This window comes from Equus przewalskii, chromosome 3 (assembly GCF_037783145.1).
Source record: "Equus przewalskii isolate Varuska chromosome 3, EquPr2, whole genome shotgun sequence".
Taxonomy (NCBI): Eukaryota; Metazoa; Chordata; class Mammalia; order Perissodactyla; family Equidae; genus Equus; species Equus przewalskii.
Genome location: NC_091833.1, coordinates 19,340,741 through 19,359,488, shown reverse-complemented (window position 1 = coordinate 19,359,488; position 18,748 = coordinate 19,340,741). Strand labels below are relative to the sequence as shown.

The following is an 18,748-nucleotide window of genomic DNA, read 5'->3' as shown; positions in this document are numbered from 1 at the left end:
AGTCTTGGAAAGCTCACTTCCCTGTGCTATTCATGGTTGAGCTTCTCCCAACTTCTATCTTTATTTGTTCCTGATTAGATTTCATGGGTAATTAAATCAGACTGGGCAAGTTTGTGAGAAGATTCATTTCTATTGCAGACACCATCCTACTGTCCTGTAAGGTAGTGCCACCTCCCTTTCTGAAAAACTTAGGTGAGGAAACTAGAAAAAAGATAACGAAAGTTTAACCTTCTTTAAGGAAAAACAAAATTCAAGCACCTCGATTTTAAAATTTCTTTTCCCAGGTCCATATGGTTCTAAAGTTAATATCAATGTTTCGGTCACAGAGATTAGGACCAGGGCAAACAATACGAAACTGTTTTGACACTGGCACTGATGGATCAAAAATGCCATTTGTCACACTTGTAACAGACAGCATTTGTATCTGCATTATGTTGTGCTTCCTCCAGTGAACTTGAACCATCTTTTCATGATATGACAATCTCAAAAGCTGGAAATGACAGTTTCCAAATCTTGCTACATGGCACGAAGTAGATTTCCATTTCTCAAACTTCCACGTGACTTGTAGAGAGAGGTTCAGAAGCGGCGAAGGTCAAGCCAATCAATTAACAATTACTTCCTATTAAAAATTACAGATTTACATATATATATTACCAGGTTAAATCTTATCCAGGATCCTAGAGTGGGTGATGGGATGGGTGAAGTTATGCAAGAACTTCCCATCTACGCTGGCTAAGGCTTTCACTAATAGTCCTCAACTCTCCATCCTTATAGGCTAACTTTTATCAAAAGTCTTTTCTAATAACAATGGTTCAAATCTAAATTCTCAATAAATCGTCTCAAGAGACTGTTTTGCAAGGGACTGAGGGGCATTTTAAATAAGTGGTTTCCACTGAAGCAATATGATTCTCTTCAACAACCAAGACTTTTCAGGGACTTCTGAGACAGCAGCTATTTTTAAGTACGAACTTACTTAAGAAAATGATTACGTTATTGATTCCATTTTATTAACCATACACAGAAACATCTAGATATGAGAATTAGTAGCAGACATATCAAGCATATTATTGGAGTACAGCTAGAGCTTAGATTTTATATGGGAACCACCACAAGTGGAAATTGAGAGTTTTAGGGCTAGATTTGAGTTTAAACTCTAGCTCTCCTCTTAGCTGTGTGGCCCCAGGCAAGTCAAGTCATTGGTAAAATTTGGATACCCCATCTACTATGTAAGGACACGCTAAGAGTCAGGATCAGAAACGTCTGTAAACTATCGAAGACACTGCCTAGCACATAGCAGACGGCACCTAAATGATAGTATTACAACTGTCCTCATGTTTCATCTGAAAGCGACTCTAGTCTCTCGTGAATGCTTCATAAAAGAATTAAGTTCTTAAAATGCTGGCATATATATGACTAAGCTGGGTGGTCCTTGAAATACACAGTATAGATATCTATTAAGCTAATTAATGTCGTTACCAATATTACCTATAATTACCAACAATTTAGTAAATTGTATTGCTATTTCTTACCTTAAATTTACATAGTTGGAATCACAATCTCCTACCTCGGGTTTTCAAGAATCAGCCAGGATTTGTCAAGTACCTGGCAAACACTCAGCATCAGGAAGAGGGCAACGATGTGAGTTATTAGGATTGAAGATTAAACACTAGATTGAAACACAAGTAATAAGAACAGGACCATCCTTTCCTGTTGGTCATCCTCAACTCATGTGATAGTAAAATAACCAAGCCCTAATGAACGCTGCCTCGTTAGCAATGTTAGAAGGCTATCAGTATGCTTTAAAGGTAATTATCAAAAGGATTTATTTCCCTTGTTTTATTAACACAGTCACTAGAATTTCAATCCCAGTGTTTAATTTTCCGTAACAATTTAGCTATTTCCAAGAAAAACAGTCATTTGAAGACTGGCATTGCAGATAACAAAATATTATCACCCCGCACTGGCTTCTCTTTACCAGACAGTTTCAGTGAAAACAGAACTCCCGACCTGTGTCCCTAGTTGCCACTTCACATCCATTAATACAGCAAAAGTCTTAATTTTTGCCTCTCACGATGATGAAATGAGCAACTCACTTCAAGGAAAGAGCAGCAGCAAGAATCCTGAAGAACCACAGAACTCCCCATAGAGTTACACTAGGCACAATATTAGCACAGACACAGGCGACTTTCACGCTTCTCAAATCTTTTCTTCCAGAACACCTGAGGATTATACAGCCAACACTTCTACTTTAAAAATAAAACAAAAACCAACTTTTCTTTTAATAACTGTAGTCAGAACAAGAAAAGGAAAACAGTATCTTTATTGTGTGTAGTTCCAACAAACATTCACTGTGTGCACATTCCAGCAGAAAGAGACAAAGATCTTTGTTCAAAATATGCTGAAATAAAATAGGTAAACAAACTCCATTATTGAATACACAAAAGGAATGTTATTATTACTCGTTCATAGTTGAGGGTGAAGTAAAAAGAAAGGACATCAATAATCACAATTACGTTCTGCCCAAATAGCAAATGTAGAGCCTAAGTGCAGGCAAAGAGCAGCTCCTAAAACTCAAGAGTAAAATGCCAGACACAGGGTAGGTAACCTGACGACTACTTCTCTGCTTCTTGGAAACTCCCTCTGAGATCACCCCAAACTGGGCTCTTTCAGAGCACAGCAGCCAAATGTGACTAAACCTCCCCATTACTTTTGTGATATTTGGCAACAGAATGAGATGGTTAAAGAAAAAAATCAATCTCTTGTTGAGACAAGACATGTCTGAATCCATTTCTCCTGGGGAAGGAAGTAATAAACATTCGTGTTCAGCATTTCAATCTCCTAAAATGGAATTTAACCAGATAGATATCACCTGAGATTTTCAACATGAGATACCATAAGTAATGACATACCTGGCCTGTAAAGAATTTTTCATTGCTTCATATCGGAACCAAATGAGCATAAACTCAATAATGATCTTATTTCACAACCTATGCATTTATGACAACTTGCTGGAAGAACTTTACAGGCTCATATTACAGGTTCCAATGAATTTTTGTTTCTGCTTAAGTTGTCTGAGAACTAAACACAATATAAACTTTGTCCCCACCGCTTTCTCGTCTTTAGAAATGTGGAAGTCATTCAGAAACCAAAACCAATTCCTGAGAGACAGGAGCTAAAGATTTGGAGGCCCAGCACGAACACCCCTATCTTGGCGGCATAAGCTCTCCCTCGTGCTCTCCTCCGGTGATCTCCAGGCGCTATGTGTACAGTAGGGGTGCAGTCGCAGTCAGTATTTCTCAGGAATAAACCACCAAACACCCCCGAGACTAGCTCTTGGGGCCGGGGTCAGCCAACAGGGACGGGCTCCACTTGCTCTCCAGAGAGGTTTTCACAACCTACTAATGTGGAGACTGTTTTTCCAGAATTCAAGGCTACCTCCTAAAACAAAAGTCCTTTTTGATGGATTTGGCTAACATACTGTATTACTTTATTGTTTAGAAAAACCTCTGCAAACTCTCATACAAGCTCTACTTGTCACCTGGCTGTTTATGGAGGCAGCAGGATAATAGTAAATGGACCCCAAAGTGGTTTTATAATACGAAGTGACATCACATCAGCATCAGATCAAAAGAAGGCCTGGGTCTTGGATGGGTTTCAGGGAAGGCAGAGACAAAGTCTGAAAGTCTACTTCTCTGGCTCTGAGTAAAAATAAGTCCAGCTATAAACAGAAAAAGACAACCAATATGAAATAGAAAAACATACTTTTTACAGTGGTTTATCTTAAAAATATCAAAAACACCAATTTTACTTAAGACTATCATTCTTTACCGTTTCTTATAAGCCAGATGTTTTCCATTCAGTTTTGGAGCCTACCAGCACACTTTTAATTGGTCCAAGTTATCTTCTGGCTTAGTTTTAGCTTGAATGCTCCCTTTCCAGCTCCTCAATACTCCTTTGTTCTTTATTTCTACTGCAAAATGGCCCCATGTAATCATGCAACCTAATTATTATAGCAATTATATACCACTTCTTATTCAAGGCAACCCTTCCTAGCCTTCAAACAGAGGAGCATCAATAGTCACACCACTTTTGTTATATAATAACCAAAGTTTTTTTTCAATAAATTGTCTTGAAGTGGCATCTTATAATACACACAAAACATTTTCTAAAGGTAAAAGTTTGACTATCACCATATCTGATACATAAAAGTCAGTCAGAAATCCCCTAAAATTACTCCATAATGTCACATTCAAATGTGCAAATACAAGGTTAATATTATTTTGATGAATTCTAAATTCACTCAACTGCTAAATCACAGGATACAAGACCTGGGTTGAACTTTTTCTTAAATAGTTTGCATGGGCAGACACTGGTTTGCTGGGCAGTTTCCCATCTTGTCAAGTCGCTGGCAAGCTGGAAGCGGGGAGGAAATACTGAGCAGTGCCCGTGGTCCTTCTGGAGTGAAGCTGCTCCCTGCTGCACATGACAACCGCTCACAAGCAGAATGGTAATCCTCAAAGGATGGGGAGAAAAATCACCACAAACAGCTCTTGGCAGAAAACAGCCAGGACACTGAGGTCTCCTCAGGTGCTTCCACAGGAAAAAAAAAAGTAAAGTCAAATATGCCAGAGAAATTCCTGAGCCAAGAAGAAATAGTAACATAATTTTAAATAATAAGCTACTCATCAATGAAACACATCCGAGAAAAAAAACTCCGAGTTTTTTATTCTCATGGAAAAACAACAAAACCACAGCAGAATAGTAAATGGACCCCAAAGTGGTTTTTATAATACAAAGTGACATCACATCAGCAGGAGATCAAAAGAAGGCCTGGGTCTAGGATGGGTTTCACGGACGGCAGAGACAAAGTTGGAGCCACAGAGATAAAATACAGATGAAATGCAACACATTCTCTCGTCACAGTCTCCCCCTCTCAAATGCCGCTTTAGTGTGGAGGGTATTTTACTGGAGCAAACAAAAGATCAAATATTGTATCTTTGATCAATTTGAAGTCTCTTAATTTTGTAAAATGGGGAATAAAAAATTTGCTAATCAATAAACAAAAAAGCAGCAAAAATCTATGGTAAAGCACTACAGATATAATTGTGAATTTATATTTTACCAGTAAAAGATGGTTGGGGGGGAAGACGGCGAGAAACTGGTAACAAACAAAAGCAAAGGATGAAATCTTTGGTGCTTTCTCTAAAGCACTACTTTTCACAAGAAAGATTACTACGAATTTGCCCCATCACCTCAATTCACCTCTCCCTTTCCCTGTTTCTCTCTACTCCCCAGAAATAAAAGGGAAGCATGCTTCTGTCCAGCACCACTTGGTGGACCCACGGGGTGGCAAGAGCTACCTGCCACACTCGCTTGGGAGGGCAAGGTTGATCACATGGTTCTTTCCAATTTTAACAAATAGAAACAAGGAAGACCATTTGGCGGCTGTGTTTTAAGTCTTGGGTGTGCACCTTGACTTCATCAATTGAAACCCCTTATGATAAACAATAGAATTAAGTCAGAATTTTTTTTTTTAATTTACTTAAAAGAAAAATGGAAAAAGAAAAGCTTCAAAAGCAGAGCAGGCTGCCCTGTTAAGAATGTCTGATGTGCAATCAAAGTATTGGAAAGCAGGCATTTTTACCAAAGGGCAATGTCACTAGGACATATGGATTGTAATTATAAAAGACAGTTATGAAATGCAAAGGCGTTCGTGGAAACCAGTGGAGAGAGGAAACAGTGGCAAGGACACAGAACAATGGGCAGGTGCTTTGGGAGGAAGGCTCTGAGAGATGAAGGACACTGGCCCCGGCTCTGAGGTGGATGTGTGGCCAACCGTCTGGGCTCCAAGGGGGAAGAATAAAACTGGCAGGATTCGGGAAGAGGGCGCCACTGCAGCCTCCAAACAAGTCTCTAGTTTCCACTTCCACGTGTGTGTGCTTCCGGACTCCACCACGGCCTCCTCAGGAGGATGTGCTTTCCGACGTGTAGTAACGACACAGGAAACCTAGGAGAATGGCGCCGACGACGGGGAAAACCCAATAGATCCAGCAACTAGAAGCGGGGGAAACAGCAGCAAAATCATCAACATTTCATCCCAAATGTTCGCTATCCTTCAACATTCACATTTTCATATTTTTATGAGCAGAGTTCTGATTTATTTTGGGAAATTTAACTGCTTTTATCACAGTAGGTGGAAACAACAACTAGTTGGATTGGAGTGACAATATTTAATCAATTTTAAAAAGATTCAAAACAGAATGTATAGTGTGATACCAAAAAAAGATACATATGTATATACACACCTCCACGCGCATTTTTACAAACCCATTTCTGGGTTCTGGGATTATGGCTATTCACATTTTTCTTCTTTGTGCTTTGTTTTTCAAATATTTTACAATTAACATTTTTTTAAACAGGAAAAAGCCATCATTTTATATATATAATTATAAATTTAGAAGCAATAACATCTAATACAACTATTGGCCATATTATTTCTGTCTCACATGTATTTTTTTAAATTTAATCCTCACAACAACTCTACAAAATAGGTACTACTATTATTCTCATTTTAGACATAGGAAATGCAAGCTTTGCACCTAAAATCACAAAGTGAAGCAAGTCGAGTGGTTCCAAACCCATCCTCTTAATCTCTGCTTAACAAGGATATACACACACACAGAACACATTGATAGTTCTAATAAAGTAAATGGCAGGTGGCTTCAAAAGTCCTGTAAGTAAGAGACTTTCCTCAGGAGTTTGAGGGCAGTCACCATGGCCCTAAAACAATTCTTCTTCTCAAACAGCGCTTATTAGCACTGCTAGTTCCAAGGTGTCATTGTTCCACGATGCAAGTGACCTGCCTGTCCCTCTACTTAAGACAAATGCAGTCTTGATATTAAAAGACTTTGAAGCCAATAAAACCAGCTGAGGTTCAATAATAAAAATGATTCTTTTTGCCTAAACATGCCTAGCAGTTTGTACACTTAAATATGGCAAAAAGCTGCTCCGGACAAGTTTAGAATGTCTGCCAGGTACCTTTGTTTAAAAAAACAAGCAAGCTGGCATGTACGTGAGCAATATGGCACACAAGAACTTTGAAGAAATCTCCCCCGAAGAATAATGAATTCAGATATCTTGGAGAGCAACCACAAGAGACAAAAGAGCTCAAAAGTAGGGTTCTTAAGAAAACACTAAAGAAGAGAAATTCTTCAGTACAAAACACTGAGAATGGCTGACCGTCAATCCTCAAATAATCCTTCACAGTACTGGACTGCCACTGAGAACAGAACCAGAGGAGATGCATTTATACTGTGCCAAAGGAGGCTCAGGATCAACATAACTCCCGGGCCATAGACAGAACTTCCTCTTGGAGATTCTCAGGTTATTGCATGCAGACGTGATTCACTTATTTTATTGCTTTGTAGTATTCCACTGTATGAATACACCAGAATGAATTCATTCATTTTATTAATGACTGGTTATGTGGGTTGTTTCCAATATTTTAATATCTTGAGTAACGTTGCTATGGACGTTCTTTTTTTTTGAGGAAGATTAGCCCTGAGCTAACATCTGCCACCAATCCTCCTCTTTTTGCTGAGGAAGACTGGCCCTGAGCTCACATCTGTGCCAATCTTCCTCTATTTCATATGTGGGACGCCTGCCACAGTGTGGCTTGAGAAGCGGTGTGTAGGTCCACACCAGGGATCCGAACTAGCGAACCCCAAGCCACTGAAGTGGAACATGCGAACTTAAGGGCTGTGCCACTGAGCTGGCCCCAACTATGGACATTCTTGTGCATGTTTTGTGGTATACACGTGCACACATTTCTCTTGAGTATATCCTGAGAAATGGAATTGCTGGGTCAAAAGTTATTCACATTGTTAGATTTACTAGATAATGCCAAATTGTTTTCCAAAGTGATTGTACCACTTTACATTTCCCTAAGAATCTTGGTGATCCACTTCCTAAACAACTCTTCTTATTTTTGGAATTTTTAATTTTTGCCAATCTGGCAGGTGTGAGAAATACCCTCTAATTTTAATTTGCATCTCTCTGGTGACAAATGAAATTAAACCTTTTTTTCATATGCTTATATTGGTGTTTCCTCTTCTCTAAGGTACTTGTTTAAGTCTTTTTCTCATAGTCTACGAAGTTATTTTTTAAAAGTTGATTTGTAGGAATTCTTTAAGTATTCTGCATAATAATTCTTAATAGTTTTATGTGTAGCATAAGTCTACTCCAAGTTTGTGGCCTGTATTTTCAAATTCTCTATGGAGCACTTGGGTGAGCATAAGTCCTTAATATTAAGGAAGTTGAATTTACTACCAGTGTCCTTTAAGTTTGCACTTTTTTAACACTCTGTCCATCACCTCAAACAAAAAAGATGGGACACTTTTATGGGGAAAAAAAGACACATTTTTCTCTCTTTCTGAAATGCTTTAAGTGGGATCTCAGAAAGATAAAACAGATAGCTTTATACAATCTCTATAAAGATTTTTTACAAGCCAAAGATTCCACAGTTATCTTAAGTAGAGACACTTAAGGGATGGCAAATTTATACATTTCAGAGCTAATACCTACTGTATTACTAATATTAGTGTAAAGGATATTTGTAAATAAACCTTTGAGAAAACCCAAATTCCTGAAAATGACTGCACTACGTAATTGTTTCTTCTGTAAAAATGCAGTAATAGCACCTACCTTACAGAGCGGTTGTGAGGATTGAACAAGATTAAGTGGCAGTCGCAGAGCTAGGCTGAGCTGCAGAGACAGGCACTTGACTGAACAGTAGTTACCTGTCCACGCATACTGGCCTCTTACTGAGTAGGATTCCAATTTATGTCACAGCAAGATTGAAAAACTACTCAAGGCATGAAATTTTGAGATGACTCAAAAAAGACTGAAATTGTAAAAATTAATTTTGCTAATGCCAAGGAACTACTGAATTTTCAATAATTTTGATCAAAAAAGAATTCACTGTCAAACTGTACTCTTAAGTTATGTTATATATGTATGTTGATGGAAGAACTTCTTACTAGACATTATCTTGAGCATAAGGAAGTCTATTAAGGCAATACTAACCTTTTGCACGTGTTGTTTTTCGAAGGGTCCTGAAGAAAATGCATAATCAAAATTAACAGACAAAAAGAAAGAAGATTAACACAGAGTACATAAATCTTCTTGAATATCTACATAAACTCTGAAGCTAACATAACTTGACCTTTCATGCAATTTGATGCTTACAAAGCTATATGCAATGAGAGGACTGGGAATTCTATTCCTGGTAAGATACTGGTATTCCCTAGTGAAGAACCCTTAATGAAAGCATAGAGAAATGACCTAAACTTTTTTTAGATGTAAAAACAATGCTCTTGGTACCAACTATATTGAAATGGACTAATCTGCAGTCACAATGATCCGCCTGGTTCAGCTGGGCTTGCCACTGGCAGTAGCTAAGATCACATCTTCTGAAAACATATATAAAAAAATTAAAACTCTCATTTTGTAACATAGGGTCAACTGTGAAATGCTCTAGAGCACGCAGATGATTGCTTCGTGGCTTATAGAAACCAACTAGTTTACTACCTGAAATCATAATAATTATGATTGGAGATCTTATGTCTTATTTTACAATGAAACGGGGAAGAATGGAGTTAAAGGGGAAAAAGGCCAAAATAACCTTAAAAGCAACATTTTGGCAATAAAAAGTAATGATGTACTGATACATGCTACAACATGGATGAACCTTGAAAATATTATGCTAAGTGAAAGAAGCCAGAAACAAAAGACTACATATTATACAAATCCATTTATATAAAATGTTCAGAACAGGCGAATCTATAGAGGCAGAAAGTAGATCAGTAGTTTGTTAGGGCTGTGGGGGAAGGGGAGTTGGAGGGAAATGGAAAATAACTGTTAATAATTATGGAGTTTCTTCTTGGAGTGATGAAAATGTTTCAAAATTGATTGTGATTATGGTTGCACAGCTCTGTGAATATATTAAAAACCCTTGACATCATAAATAGGTGAATTGGATGGTATGTGAATTACATCTTAATAAAGCTATTATTAAAATTTTTTATTCAATTTAAGTAAATATCAAATGAAGTTATTGATTCCATTAACCAGCTGTATAATACAAAAGGCTTGCTAACTTACTGCCAGAGGACAATAACCCATCAGCATAGGTTACTCCTTCCCAAAATATCACCTTTCCCAATATGCAGAAGTATGCCAGGGTGCGAACACAGAATATCAACTCTGCCTAATCTCCAAGAATTTCCAAAAACTCTACATACTGGCCTAGATACTTTAGAGCAGACCATGAAATGAGTTTTAATTTCATATATCCAGAAATCTGTCATGCAAATGAATACACGCCCCAAACCTGAAAGAAATTAGCCTATAGGCAAAGTAAAACTTCTAATAAAAAGTTTTAGGTAAACCATACTGATATACTACCACACTTTGAGACCTTGATGATTACTGCTATCTGGGACATTTCTACTAGAAAGCATGGATCAGGCTAATTAAAACATGTTATTGGTCAATCTTTGAGAAATACAACAGATGTTTTACAGATTTGGAAGGCCCTGGTGGCAGTGATAGCGATGGTGGTGTGTGTATCAAATTAAATTATAATGTTGCCTTTTTAAATATTCCATTATGGTAGCCAAGAAATAATTGAATTCCATCAATAAAATGCCCATGGTCTTTTATACTTTATCCACATATATACCAATGATTTATAGGACAAAAAAAGTAGAGTTAGTATTAAAAACAATGAGATAATTTGAAAGGCTTCATGAGAGCATTATGGAGTAGTATATGTATTATGATGGTTAATCTGTATCACATTAAAAGCCATATAGTTCACATAAATGGATTCTCAAGATTTCAAAGCTGTTAGCCCCTTTTACAACCAAAAGCTCTGGATGTGTGCTAACTTAGAGTGAGCCTCAGACAATGTAGCAAGCAACTGAGAGAAGAAAGAGAGGAGGAGAGAGCCCAGAGAGAACCAAGACCATAATATGCTGAAATTGTAATACTTTCTAATTAATAAAAAGTTAAAAATATACATTTAAAAAAAAAACACTAAATACCTCAACCTCTGTTTTAAGATCAATCCATCCCTGGAGGCAAAAAGATCAACTTCCCTAACACTGGAGGAAAGAGAAGAGAAAGAAGCGTGCCCTCTCTGTAGGATACTGACAGCCAAGTAAATGCCAAACTAGAGCGACGCCACTTTTCATCAACTATAATGAAGGAGTTGTTCAAGGCACTGCTCTCAGTCGCCAAGAATCTCAGCTGAGTTTGGAAAGAAGCCAGTTAGTTATTTTTAAAGTTACAAAATTAAAAAGAAAAAGGTTCTATTAAGAGAAAACCTTCCTTCACCCTCACCCTGCCATACTCTCTATGCATAGTCCCCCAACTTGCATTTCCACTCCAAAGCTCTGTGCTGAATCTAACGGATGCTTAAGTAAAATTCCTACAGTTTATGACTAACTTTAATTTATCCCTTTGGGTGTTCAGCCATATCTGGCTGGTTATGTTCTTGCCCACATTTTAATTTACAGGCAAGATTTCTGGTCAGAACAGTGACTGTTCTCAATCTTTGGCATGGAAAATAGTGATTGCAATATTATATGATTTCAGTTACAAAAGAGCAGATCAAATCCAGAGATCTTCCCGCAAAAGCCCTATCAAGCCATTAATATGCACGCTTCTTTATTCTCCAAGGAGTTTGGAATACACTTCCAAACAACCAAATTGCTTTAAGTCTATTCTGATTTTAGTTGAAAATTAACAGAAATTAACTGTTTAAATAAACTGGTTCCTAAAGTTTAAAGTTCACTAAGGTTTTAATTCTCTCATAAAATAAATAAGTAAATAAATATATTTACATACATATAAATAATTACAGGGGCTTTGTAGGATAAAAGGAAGTATTTCATTATACATGAGCAACCTTTTTATAAAGCTGCTCATAAGGCAAAGTTCAAAGATGAACAATGCCCTCTAAAACAAATTTCTGTATGAGTCTCTCAAGAACGCACTATGTTAAGATATATAAGATATCACTGGAGAAAAAAATTAAAACACTCACAGAATAATTTCTACCAGGCCCTAAGAAGTGAAAAACTTGTTATAACATTGAGGGCTGATTTGAAAAGGATGTTACCTTGTCCTTCTGACACCTTATGCTGCACAATTAAATATTTCTAAACAGAGCGTTACAAGAGGATATTAATTCTTGAGATCCCTCAACAAAGGGTAGTCTTTGGAGAGTGACTTTGCCAGACAGTCTATATTTTATTTCAAAAGAGTATGTTACAAGTTAGAAATGCTAGACAAAAACAGGGAACAAATAAAACACCTGACAAAATTCTTGAGCAAATGGCAATCGCTACTCATCTAAAGGGCATCTGCATCGCTATTCCCAACTTTAAAACTTAGGTCGTAAGTACGACAGGAACATTAAACAACTCTTGAAATTTTTAGTATAATGCAACCAACTAACTATATTACACAATTGTAAATAAGGTATTCTTTTTAGCTTCTCTCCCATAAAAGAGAAAGTAAACTGAATGTTATGTATCTATAATATGTTATGTATGTGTAACAGAAAACTATCTGTATTGGGGCCGGCCGGGTGGCACAGCGGTTAAGTTCGCACGTTCCGCTTCTCGGCGGCCCGGGGTTCGCTGGTTCGGATCCCGGGTGCGGACATGGCACCGCTTGGCAGCCATGCTGTGGTAGGCGTCCCACATATAAAGTAGAGGAAGATGGGTACGGATGTTAGCTCAGAGCCAGGCTTCCTCAGCAAAAAGAGGAGGACTGGCAGTAGTCAGCTGACGGCTAACCTTCCTCAAAAAAAAAAAAAAAAAACAACAACAAAAGACTGTAGCATCTGTGAGAAAAAATGTATCTGCCTCTAACTGCAATTTACAGATTGCTTCTAACATATGTGGACTTTACTAGATTTCAAATGTTAAACTTCTTAAGTTAAAAAATGAAGTTTAAAAAACATGTCAAGCCTTTATGGAGACAATCTTATTTGTTTAAAAAAAAAGATTAAATCTTGTTGCAGCAAATGTCATCGCATCAAAACTTTAGTCTATGGAATACTAAATATTTATGAAAAAAGAATGAGGAAGATCTTTCTGAACTGATAAGGAACAATCATTAAGATAAAATTTTTAAGTAAAAAGAAGCAAGGTGCAGAACAATATGTACGAGATTTTTTTTAAAGGAAGAGATGGTTGGTCTGCCTATCTATCGACTGACCAATCCATTCAGCCAGCCAGCCATCTATCCATTTATATTTCTGTATCTACAGAATTTCTTTGGAAAAGTAAACAAAATGGTAGCTGGTTACCTCTGGGGAAGGGGAACTGGATGGGAGGAAGTCATCTTTTATCATACACTTTTTTGTACTATTTGAAATTTTTACCATGTACATCCTGTACTACCCATGCAAACTATTTAAATGGGAAAATGGTCAAGTTATTGGGTCTATTCATTGTAATGAGATCTGACTAGTGAAGCAGTTGAACTGTCACCTAGAAAATACCTGTTGAATAAATGAATGAAGTGGTGCCCACTTTTGTGGTCAGGTTAGCATTTATATGTACCCTATCTCCTGAACTGATGCCAGATTGAGTGATAACAGAAGCAACCTAGAAGCAAGAGCATAATCAAAAGACAGACTTCATGGACCACAAATGCGTCTAGGATACTTGCAGCACAGTAGGCAGGCGGGCAGGCTGGCACAGGAAACACTAAGTCTGTTTGTAAGGTGAGTTTCCATAACCTAAAGCAGACCAGAAAAATGTGAACTCAAATATGAATAGAAGATTGATGGCTCTCAGCATGGGACTAATCTAGCCAGGAAGAGAATCACAGAGACAAAAAGGGTTTAATTCTAGTTAATTATCTTTGACTGAAGCAGCTAAGAAAAACATCTGTTGCCAGACCTGTAGTTTCTAAGCTTTCAAGTTTTAGTATTGCAATATTGCAGGCCCTTGAACCTCAGGCATTACCAATCTAACAAGAAAACAATAGTGACTTTCAATTATCTACCTGTGTCATAGCAAAAGCAATATGAAAGGTAGTTTCAAAAAAACTGGGAAAATCTTCCTGATTTATATTCTGGAATAGCATGTTCTGGGGTGTTTTCTTTTTTTAATTTTGAGGAGGAGGAGACAGTTCGGGGAGGGAAGGAAGAGATACGGAGCTGTGGAGGGAGGAGAGCAGAAGTGGAGAAGAAAAGAAAAAAGGAAAGGGGGCCGACCCGGTGGCATAGTGGTTAAATTCGCCTGCTCCACTTCGGCGGCCCAGGGTTCGCCGGTTCAGATCCCGGGTGCAGATCTAGCATCACTCATCAAGCCATGCTGAGGCAGCATCCCACCTAAGAAGAACTAGAAGGACCTACAACTAAGACATACAACTATGTACTGGGTCTTTGGGGAGGAAAAAAAAAAGAAAAGAGGAAGATTGGTGACAGATGTTAGCTCAGGGTCAATCTTCCTCACAAAAAAAATAATAAAGGAAAGGAGAAGAGGGAGAAGGGAAATGAAAACTCTGTCCCATAAGGAAGAAGACACCTCTTAATTAGGCTTCAAAGAAATCACTTCTTCAGAGAGGTTCAGAAACGCTTAAGCAAAAGAAAGTATTAATGAAATGAACTTTACATCCATTTCTTCACAGTGAATGAAGAAAAATTAACAAGAGAGACACCTACATCCTAGACAGAAGGGCCTATTCAAAACTCTGTAAGAAATAAATCTGAGGGATCAAGAATTTCTTCCTGGAACTGAAATCAGGCTTGACTACAGTTCTATGACAACCTATGTAGGTGGTCTTGAAATTTTCTCCAAAGGTTTTCCTTGCCTAATCTGCCTGGAGTACAGCACTATGACTCGAAACACTCAATAACCAGCTCTCTACTTAATGAAGACTGTCCTGTGGGTACAACAGGGATGAGGAAAACGGCCTCGACAACACTGCCTTTGATCACTGTTTCACCCAGGCAGGGGCCAAACTGCATTTGGAGACTTCCACATTATTACTGAATTTAGTGAACTAAAAGGGTTTCTTTCTCTATATTTCTTACCGAAAGTCCAAGGCTCAATAGTTTTAATTTAGCTGCCACATTTCTAAGTAATTCTTTGGCCTATAGAAGACAGACAGTGCTTTCCACAGAAGAGAATTAAAATTTCCTAAGTTTTCAAATGAAAAGATGGGCATATCATTCAGCAAAAAAGTCTTTACTTTACTTGAAAAGCAAATTCCCAAGTCCCACCTCCAGAGGTTATGAATCAGTAGCAGTGGAAGCCCAGGAAATACACATTTCAGAAAACATGCAAAGGGATTCCGATATACTATAGGTAAGACGAGGAACAGCTTTTGAAAAATACTGCTCTCCATTTCTAAGAATGGTCCTAACTATCTACTGTGCTACCAAGGAAGAAAAACAGCGACAAGAAGCAATCTGCGGACTTCTAGACATTATAATTCCAAAAATATTTTTTCTGTTTTTTTAATATAAAGGGTGCTCTCACAATTGCTATGCACAAGTGGGTTACGGCTCCGACATACAAGGTGCATCTCTGGTACAGATGGGACTAATCCTTGAATCAAATGTTGACCTCTGAGAGCAATGTCTTCTGGACATGTTCAATATACTAAATGAGGCCATGCTTAGTTCAAATTTTACCTTAATTATACAAGTGAGCATTTAAGAATAGACAGTACCTGTGTTAGAAGGGGCGGATGAACAAATCAACAGGGCTCACAAAGCATTTAAAGAACCATTTCATTTCCTGTCGTAAACAATCCAACCGTTCAGAGTAGCAGAGTGCAGCAAGACGGAAGAGTTAACTTACACAAACACTCTGGATTGCAAGGCAACAGATGGTAGACACTATCAAGCAATCTCTTGAGTTGAAAGAATTCTTGTGTTTAGGCCAACTTTAATTGCTGTGTCAAATGTGTTCAGTAATTCCAGCTCAATGAGAAAAGGAAAGCAAGAAGCCAGAAGGAGGGTAAGGGGAGGAAGCACCACCTCCATGATGTTCCAGGCAGTGACGAAAGTGCTGTCCCTTTAAATCAGAGGGTAACGTAATAGCTTTCTGAAGGACAGAAGTCAAGGAAAACTGTGAGGGAACAGAGGAGAGCAACCACCCAGCATGTGGGAAGCAAAAAGGCTTTCATATTTTCTTCCTGGTACATTATGCAGTGCACATTAAGGTTTTCAAATATTTAATTTTTTGTTTTTATTCTATCACTGAGTAAATGGGAAGGGTGTAGGCCTATTTGAGCCTACACCATAAAAGGATTCAATTTGGGAATAAGGAAAGAAAGGTCTGTTCTGGTCAATTACTTCAGTCTACAACTCCTTCTAAGACTTCTAAGAGAAAATCAACTTTCCAATTCTTTTTCCAACACAGAAGCAATTATTATCACCTGTACTAATTAATGTAAAAACAAGGAATACTTCTCTACAATTAAACCCATAAACTAATTTCTTTCAAACCCATACAGGGCATGACATTAGAGTTTCAGTTTTTTTAAAAGCAAACAGAAACATGAACAAAATATTTCCTACTGTTCAAGACTCAGCTGTTCTTTTTTCCTGAGATGGGACTGAGTCCCAATTCCTGAAAAATAGGATTTTTGCTTGGGGAGAAGTAAACACTTCTTTTGCTAATTTTTTAAAAAAGCAATTCTATTTGAGTAAATAGAAATACAAACACTTGAAACACACAAGAGAAACAGATGTCTTCTTACCTTGCCACCACCTTCAGGTTTAAGGTCATTCTGTTAAAAGCGGAAAATAAATATTTTAAGATATATCCAAACGAACACTCTCTATGTGCTTGTCTCTAACCTTGGAACATGAGAGCACATTCTGTTAGTAGTAAACGTATCATCAAGGTCCCTTATTAGAATGGTATGGTTTAAAAAGTCCATAGTTAACACCTTTTAGCAAAGAATTTGCAAGAACCACCAAACCACTATTTCAGGTAGAGACGTTATTAACTGCATTACAAAAAACAATCAATTAAAAAAAAATCCACAATCAGTTCCATTTTCAGAGATATACAAGTTCTATGTTAGCACAGTAAGGCTAGATGATTTTGGAGAAAATTTAGCCTGCTGGCTAGATTGAATGGATTCCCATTTTAATAATTCATCCTCTCATCGCGTTCTGCAGCTGCTGGGTAGCTTACTCTCCATAAGCACTCCTAGCTCGGATAGTTCTTACCGGATGCACGTCACCAATATAGTACTGCTTCAGCATTTCTCTGGCATCAGAGGAGTGGCCCACATCTTCAAAGCTTTCACTTGCATCTGCACCAGCTTGTTCCAGCAGAACCTCTTCTCCTCCAGGATGCTACAAGGAAAGATGATTGACTGAACAGAGGGCTCTCTGAAAAGCAAAGTAATATAAGGTACTTTCCCCTCCCCCTCTTCCTTTCCCTTTTCTCCCTTTAATGGGAGTAATGGGACGAACCGACATTGTATGCCACCTGATAGCATGCAATGGGAAGAACACAACATAACTTCTGTGACCTTTTGGCCAAAAATGCATAATATGAGTATAATTGTGAGGAAACCTAGGCCAACTGTAAACTGAGAGATATTCTACAACATGACTGGCCTGTGATATCCAAATATCTCAAGGTCATGAAAGCCAAGGAAAGACTGAAGAATGGTTCCAGATTGAAGGAGGCTGGAAAGACATGAGAAGTGGAAACAACGTGTACTCCCGACTTGATTCCCTTTGCCAGCATTGCTGAGACTGCTGCAGAAACCTGAATGGAGACTCTGGGCAAAGGGCATATGGAATGCTTTACTCCATTCTTGCAACTTTTCTGTAAGCTTGAAATGGTTTCAAAAGAAAAAGTTAAATAAGTAATACCAAAATAACTGCTCCTATACCTGGGAAGTTGATTCTATCTATAATTTACAAGCTATATGACCCTGGACAAGCTACTAAGAACTCAAAATGTCTTTGTTTCCTTAACCGTAAAATGGAGATAATGTGAGTAGTACCTACCTTAACTACTATTGTGAGTATTAAATGAGATAGGATATGAAATACTTTGTACTCAAGAAAAGAACGGTATAGTTTGTATAACATGCTATCATCTATGATTCTAAAAAGCAGATACATATATGTGTGCATATGCATAAAATCTCTCCGCAAACACTGAAGAGAAGCTGGTGGCAAGGAGACAGGGTGGAAGGACAACTTTTCACTGCTACCCTCTTGAAACTGTCTTACCAAGTAACGTATTACCTACTCAGAAAATAATTTTTTAAAAATTACATTTAGTCCCTGATTTAAAGCAAAAACTCAATAAACATTTACTTATAACTAGTAAATTTAGAACTTACGTTACTTGACATATGTAAACTTATTTGAAGTCATTTTCTGAAACATCAAGTAATGCTTTTAAGCAGGAATAATATTTTCATCCCTATTTTAAAGCCAAACTCAGCTGAAGCACAAACACTCTAAATGTAACCTCCCTGTCAGTCACTTGCCTATGAGCTCCTGAGGATAAGGATGACTTCTATTTTTGTCTCCTAAAAGGTCTCCACCCAATAAATGGGTCTCCTATCCCAGTATTCAAGCATGCTGTTTCAAAGCAAGAGTAAGATAGCCCCGCTCATCTGTCAGTACATCGGAACGCGCTCAGGTGTAGTAAGCCATTAGTTTGGGAATTGTGTCCCA

The 18,748-nt window shown here is 37.8% G+C and overlaps 1 protein-coding gene across 2 annotated transcripts in view; it reads right to left on the bottom strand.

Moving 5' to 3' along the window:
* Positions 1 to 2,301: 2,301 nt before the first annotated feature.
* CYB5B (cytochrome b5 type B) overlaps positions 2,302 to 18,748 on the bottom strand; it is a 33,587-nt gene continuing 17,140 nt past the window's right edge. The window contains exons 2-6 of one of the 2 annotated variants that reach the window (XM_008539214.2): positions 17,273 to 17,401; positions 16,795 to 16,824; positions 13,747 to 13,816; positions 9,085 to 9,113; positions 2,302 to 6,054 (exon numbers count right to left, since the gene is read on the bottom strand). In XM_008539214.2, the coding sequence (XP_008537436.1) occupies positions 9,112 to 9,113; positions 13,747 to 13,816; positions 16,795 to 16,824; positions 17,273 to 17,401 (231 nt within the window). In that variant the 3' untranslated portion in view covers positions 2,302 to 6,054; positions 9,085 to 9,111. The remainder of the gene's footprint in view (positions 6,055 to 9,084; positions 9,114 to 13,746; positions 13,817 to 16,794; positions 16,825 to 17,272; positions 17,402 to 18,748) is intronic. The other variant, XM_008539213.2, reaches the window with a different exon arrangement.